The sequence below is a fragment of the Sinocyclocheilus grahami genome, unplaced genomic scaffold (genome assembly GCF_001515645.1).
Source record: "Sinocyclocheilus grahami isolate Dianchi unplaced genomic scaffold, SAMN03320097.WGS_v1.1 scaffold194.1, whole genome shotgun sequence".
Classification (NCBI taxonomy): domain Eukaryota; kingdom Metazoa; phylum Chordata; class Actinopteri; order Cypriniformes; family Cyprinidae; genus Sinocyclocheilus; species Sinocyclocheilus grahami.
The window spans coordinates 439,574-447,044 of record NW_015505373.1 but is presented as its reverse complement, the minus strand read 5'-3'; the positions used below and the strand labels follow the sequence as shown (position 1 = coordinate 447,044).

At 36.3% G+C, this 7,471-nt stretch overlaps 1 protein-coding gene across 1 annotated transcript in view; it reads right to left on the bottom strand.

The window, feature by feature from the left end:
- Window positions 1–2,183: 2,183 nt before the first annotated feature.
- wdr46 (WD repeat domain 46) overlaps window positions 2,184–7,471 on the bottom strand; it is a 34,572-nt gene continuing 29,284 nt past the window's right edge. Inside the window, exons 10-12 of the mRNA XM_016285226.1 lie at window positions 4,518–4,708; window positions 2,805–2,918; window positions 2,184–2,490 (exon numbers count right to left, since the gene is read on the bottom strand). Coding sequence (XP_016140712.1) covers window positions 2,377–2,490; window positions 2,805–2,918; window positions 4,518–4,708 — 419 coding nt within the window. The 3' untranslated portion in view covers window positions 2,184–2,376. The remainder of the gene's footprint in view (window positions 2,491–2,804; window positions 2,919–4,517; window positions 4,709–7,471) is intronic.

The window sequence follows — 7,471 nt, the reverse complement described above, 5'->3', positions numbered from 1 at the left end:
GTGCTTGAGCACCTAACCCTTTTCCCTTGATGCCCAAATTGTCAAGGCAATTTTTTTTTTAATTAAACGCCCTTTTGTGAAGATCTGCCCAATCTAAATATTACAAAAAAATAATGAATAATAATTTAGACATAAATAAAATGATCCACATGATGACCTTTCACCTGACGATCTCATCTGGAACGATCCCTCGCCCTCAAGTTCAGACACCTTTAGCGCTGCCTTGTCCAAATACCCACACTTGTATGGCGTTATTTGCACGTGACCACTTGAACACTTTTATGACGTATTTCCTGTATTTGGCCCAAGTGTTTAAGTGATGATGAAGACCACAAGTGTGTGTCGACCTTTTCATTACCTGATGGGACACACTTATAGTGTTGTAAAAATGCAAGTGTTTACATAGCTTTATTTAAATTTAAATTTTAAATACTTTGCATTTAAATGTCTGTTCAGTAGTCCCTATAACATAACAATTTAAATTTGTGGTGCTTCTAATTGTGATAAAAAGCCGTTGCAAACAATATAAATATCACCACTTCTCATCTTTGCACCAATAAAACGTAAAAACACAGTTTTTCTACCAAATTATATGTAATATCTAATTATTATATTAATATTTAACTTGCATTGGAAAGGTTTCCGTGACCTCTCGCGAGATCTCGGCAAAAAGTCTCACGATTTATTTCCAGAACATGATGCATGATGGGATACACTAAGCCTCGAATAGAGCTCCGGAGCGGTATTTGAGATAGTGTGGATTTTGTGTGCTTTAAGGGCACGGTGTGTGTGCTTGTTTACTTATATTAAATTATTATTTTACAAGAATGACGTGAAGAGAGCATGCACATCTGTTATTTATATTGCTGTGTGTAGCCTGTGGAAGTAGGCTAACGTTATCTGCAGCAAGGGGCTATAATATTTTTGTTCAATATTTTCCTAATGACAATTTTATGATTGGTTTATAAAGGCTACTACGAACACCTTTTTCCCCATTTTTATCACAGAATAAAGCAGGAAATATATTTTATAGTTTCTATACTAAATGATATGTAAATCGGTACTGCATTATTCATATAGTTTATTACCTGGCGATAACTTGAAAAACACACTTAAACCATATATTTCGCAATCGTGTGTTTATTGTCTTCACGTTTCATCAGTAAATGTTTCTGCTTTTTATTCAGCTCAGCTACAGTACAGCTATAGCGGGATGCTTTTGTCCATGTTAGGGATTTCCTGTATGTCATTAATTATTACTTCTATGAGTCTTTTTTGGACTTTCTGCACGAGAGCGCCCTCCGGCTTCGAGTATGAATGAAACACACTGCAGGAGAGTGTTCAGTGCTCCTGATATTCACGTCTCATTTTGGATACGAATAAAACGTCAGGTCATGCATAGACTTTAAAATTATTTATTTGCCAAACAGTAATTTTTTTGCAAATCCGTGCCAGTGACGGAGGGTTGTGAGTAAGCAGATCCGCAGAAGCTTTTGCGCCTCCGCTCTGTTGCTATACATGGTCATGATTGTTGCATTGGGCTGTTGGTCTGTGGGCTGTTTCATGTGAAAGAAACACAGGAAATCAGGTGTGGGCCCATATAAACCTCTGGGGCCTATGCACACCTTTTCCCCCTTTGCAGTGCCCCTTTATATGATACAATACTAACTCCACTAAAATAAAATAAAAATTCCCGCCCCATGTAAGGTACATGTATGTTAGAGCAAGCTAATAAAGTTTAAAATTTCTGATGATTTTTATTGTTCCATTTGGTTTTCCAATCTTCTGTGTAAGCATCCGTAGGTTTCTTGGAAAGGAATCATCACCTAATGGCTATTCCTGGCAACAGTTAAAGATGTCACTGCTCGCCACCGCAGTACATGTAATTCTAGCAATGAAAAATGCTTTACAACATATAACTAGTGTTCCTGAAAGTACATAATTAACAAGTAAAATTAGCAATGTAGCTTGGTCCTAGCTCATTACAGCCTTTTAAAGGAGAAAGACCATTTAAAATCCATTTCAAATTTACATGAAGACAGTGCCAAGCATCTAAAACTGGAGTGATAAGCTATGTCTTAGCTCTGGTTAATAGTGGTACTACAGAATTATAAAGTCTCTCAACTGTTGTAATTTTCCCCCCCATTTCATGGGGCCTTAAAAGACAAATTCATGTACGATTGTTTTGTAGTTTTTATACGTATTTTATTAAACAAGCTAAAAGATTTCAAGGAACAAGGAAATTACATCCAGAGGTTTTGAAAAAAAAATGTCATGTACAACAGCAATCTTACATTTGCAACAGATTAGCATGCATGAATAGTCTCTTCTGCTTGGATTAGTCCTCTAGGATAGGTTCACAGCAGTCAGGGATCTTCACTTTCTAAAACGGTCAAGTGTTGACTTATTTCCCAACTTCTTTTCATTGGATTTCTCTTTCAGCTCTTTCTCTCTTTCTGTTCGTTCTTGTACGGATTGCCGAATTTCGTCCTGCAGAATCACAGTAGAGAGGAAGTGGTGTGAACAGAGCAAATAAGAAACACTATACTCAGAGAGGCTTGTGTTTAAGTTAAAGACTTCCTGCTCTCAAAAACCCTTTAAGTCTATGATATTCTGACCTCTAGATACAGCTTTGGTCCCTCCTGGAATACTGTCAAACTTTTAACTTGTTGTCCACTAAACATTTTATTCTGATTGTTTAAAAATGTTACATCTTCAATGTGAGGTGTCTGTAGTACGAACAATGTGAGATTATTCCAAACAGAGACAGAAGACAGAGAGAGAAAAAGAGAGAAAAGAAATACCCTCTGATCCTCATGGGCGACTTTTCTCTTTCTTTTCTCTATGGCACCAGCCGAGCTTCTTCCTTTCTTCTTTGTCTTTGGTTTAAATTTGTCTTTTGCCAATGGATCAAAGCCCTGAAACAAAGACGAGACACAAAGTAAGAGCTAATGACACCAAACTGATGGATACATACTAGGGGTGTAATGGTACATGTATGGGGTCTTTCGGTTCGGTACGAGTGTAAATACAGCATTGTTTTAACCACTGCACGAGTGGAAATTCATTGGAAACTTGCAATTTTATATATGGTTACTTTTGATAAGAAACAAAGTCTCATCTTTTTTTCAGGAAATTCAAACAGTAAATGCCGTTTTGACACTCTTTGATGTGGCGAGACAGATCGCTGTACAAACACCTCAGTTCAAATGGCAGTGCGGAGCGCGAGTGAAGCGTGAGCATCCCTTCCTCTTTACTACTAGATTTATTGTGTAGTAAACATGAATGAACATCCCGTGCCTTATCTAATCGCTCAATCAGTGTTTCAACTGCTGAAAGACATCAATAAAACGGCTTGTAAACAAAATGTCTTTTTTAGATTCTCTATGGGGTTCAGGTCTGGTGAGTTTGCTGGCCAGTCAAGCACTTTTGGCAGTGTGGGCAGGTGCCAAATCCTGCTGGAAAATGAAATCAGCATCTTCAAAAAGCTGGTCAGCAGAAGGAAGCATGAAGTGCTCCAAAATAATGTAAATTGTCCAAGTATTAATAGTAGGGAAAGCCCCTTATACTGGAGCGTGGCCACTTATGAAGTGTTTCTTGGAGGTTATAGTACACTAAAGAATGATCATATGACTTTTTACATACATGGCGTATGTAAAAAGTCATATGATCATTCTTCAGTGTACTATAACCTCCAAGAAACACTTCATAAGTGGAGAATCTTGAAGAACTTGATTAGCTTGTTCAGGTGTGTCTGATTAGGGTTTGGAGCTAAACTCCACAGGAAAGTGGACCTCGAGAGCCAGAGTTGAGAACCCATGATTTAGAGCATAAGAGGTAGATTTTTATCCCTAAGGTAATTGTAATTAAATTCATTTAAAGAAAGATCAATTTGTTCTGTAAAATACTATTTAATAAAAAAAAACTTATACACACACACACACACACACATATATGTTTTTTTCCCCTCTGCTGTACCAAAACCATACCGAACTGTGACATCAAAACCGAGGTACGTACTGAACCGTCATATTTGTGTACCGTTGCACTCCTAATACATACTGCATCCATTCATTCTAATATCAGCACCCTTGACAAATACGAGCAAAACCAACAAGGCGCTTCCTAGGAATTTTCTCTTCATTCATACGTAATATTAATTTTCATAATATTCACAAATCTTACCTTTAATTGAAGTACATATATATATATATATATATTTATATATACACACACTCTGGTCTCTCATAGCAATGGGTGACTATAGCAATTTGGCCTGTTTTCACCTCATATTTATACCCCAGTAAAACAGGAAGTTATGGCTTGTCACTTAAGTCTTACTTAAAAACCTACAATATGAATGGGATTACACCTCAACTAGATTTTTACTCATAAGAATTTTTAAGGATGGTAATAATTGTGGCACACGTTGTGGAAAAAAAAAATTAAAAAAATGTATATATTATATATATATATATATATATATTTTTTTTTCTTCTTCACAACAGTAAACTTACCAATGCTTCAACTTGTTCCTTGTGCCTCTGCTCAAAGCTGGTCTGGTCTACTTTACTCAGCTGTTCTGGGTGCAAACCAATCAGCTCAGGCTGCACCTTCTCTAGCAGAGCCTTGACCTCCCACTCCTGTCTCTGTTCATAGCTGCGGTACGGGTTTGTATCAAGAGCATCAAAATTGGGTTCCCCTGCACCTGGAGAGGCACAAAAAAAGCAGGGATATTTCTCTTTTTTCAGTTATAGGAGAACTGTGACCTGTACATTTTTGGTGACATTCAACCCTGCAGCTCTATAATATACTGAAAGAAACAGATTATAAATAGACTTTCGTTCTTCCATACTTCCATGGTGATGCACATTATGTGTGTTGTGTGTGCCTGTATGAACACTGCATTTTTTCTCTGCCAAATTTAAGGAATAAACAAAATTTAACAATACATAAATATGTCCTCTGGATGTAAATGTCTAGGGAGCAGACAATGGGTTGCATTAGCAACACTTTAAAGTTTGAAAATAACACTTCCAATATATCTCTTCATTACTTTAATTCATTTTACGAATAAATTGCTTGAAATCTTTAAAGACTTGAATAGCTCTGCTCACAAACACCAGAATACGGAAACAACTTTTAATGTACCTTGAATGAATGAATGAATGAATGATGCATTTATATAGCGCTTCATTGTGTATTGTTGTACACCCAAATCGCTTTACAATCATGTGGGGGGGTCTCTCCTCAACCACCACCAGTGTGCAGCATCCACTTGGATAATGCGACGGCAGCCACAGGACAACGGCGCCAGTGTGCACTCACCACACACCAGCTACAGGTGGAGAGGAGAGAGAGTCATAGAGCCAATCAAGTGGTTGATTACACTGTCAAACTTCAACCTTCTGATTACGCTGAAAAATTGTGTTCGTCTCATTTTCGAATGCAAATCTAAAAGCTGTGTGCAGAATTATCTACTTCAGTGTGGATTAATCTAATGTTTTGAGGAGTATGTGTAACAGTCAGTCACTGCACCGGTGTGAATCCTATACTTAGTAATCACAGATTCTAGCCTACTTCTTGGAATATATGACTCAAATAAGAATTTTCACCATATAGTGTCCTCTGAATAAGTAAGTAACAAGTCTGCCACGTTTGTTCTGACCAACTGAGGAATAAAGCATTACAATAAATCGCGCTATCAATGGTGATTAAATCTAAAGATCAGTTAGCTCATATCACATCAAACCGTGCAAATTATTATTATTGTTATACTTTTTTCTCAAATTGTTTATGTTAACAACATCAGCATTGCGTGACTATGTGCGTATTAGCGTGTAGATTTCAATCTCTGTAGTCTAATATCTAATTGTCATATCATTTGAATTTCATACTAAGAAATTATTTTAACCCAAAAGGCTAATTATTCTTCCTCCCAACTGGTTGTCTTTAAAATACAAATCTTGTGTAATCCCAGGCTATCTGTAATCAGAAGCACATTTAAAACTGGAATATAATTTAATTTCATTCACATGTGTTTCATATAATCCTTTCTGGATTACAATCTGCCATCAAAATTATACATTTAATTATTCTAGCTGCTGTGAGAAAAGGCTATAAACGATCCTCCACCTGCACGATCCTCACATGTGATAGCCTAGTAGCCAGGACAACTTCTTTATGTTTACAGAAGTGACGTAATGACGCAGCAGCATGCTGGAATTTCCTGCGAAAACCTACCAGTACCACTCAAACTAGAAAACATTATTATAAACTGACCGTTGTGAATCAGGCTAAAGGCGATAGTTTCTCCAGTGAAATTGATAAAAAAAATAAAAAAAAAGTGGGCTCCAAAAACTAAAACACACAAACAAATATATAATAATAATAATAAAAACAAGTATTTATTCCCCATTGACATGTTTGTTCGTCTTTCAAAAAAACTCACTTAATTTTGTGCAGTTCCTCCGAAAACAACACTTCATATCTTCATTTTGCAACTGAAGTAAATGTATTTTGATTTAAGGATGTTTAAATGTTTGTATTGGAAATCAAGAAAAGTACTGAGAAAGACATACATTTTTAGCAATGCATGCAACATTTAATGCCCTTACTTTATGAATCTTTTTACTTTTTGCTGCAATTCAAGACAAACAGAAACCATGATTATCTGATGGATCACACATGCTTTACAGACTTAAATCCTGAAAGCTGCTGCTCCTTTGCATTAAAGGTGGGGTAAGCAATTTCTGGTAGTCGATGTTGACATTTGAAATCACCAAAACAAACACGCCCCTACCCCAAAAGGGTCTCGCCCCTATTTTGATAGCTCCGCCCCACACATACGTATGCAACCCAGGCAACGATTAGTTCTGTGAAACAAAGCAAAACCAATGTTACACCGTGTCTACCAGTGGCGTAGCCATCATTTCAGAAGTGAGGGGGACAGAAATATACACACACACATATATATATATATATATGTGTGTGTGTGTGTGTGTATGTATGTGTATATGTATGCATGCATGCATGCGTGTATATATATTAGGGATGTAACGGTATGAAAATTTCATATCACGATTACAGTGACCAAAGTTATCACGATTATCAATATTATCACGGTTTTGTTCAAATTAGATGAAAACGTTCAAAAAGAACTGATACACACACTGAAAACATTTCAATAAGTTTTATATTTGAAAATCAACAAACAACTAATACAATTGGCAGCTATATGCACTTTTTTTTAGCATGAACATTAACATGAAGCCCTAATAATAATAATAATAATTAATCACTTAACGATCATGTGATCTTCGGTTAGGAGATCTTGTGATGCTTTTTAAAGCAAAGTTGTGGTTGATTTCGAGTTCACATACAAACATAAATAGAACAGGCTAATTAAATTTGTCTATTTTAATGTAAGACAACATATTTTTCGTCAGTGATAGAAATATGATTTAAGACG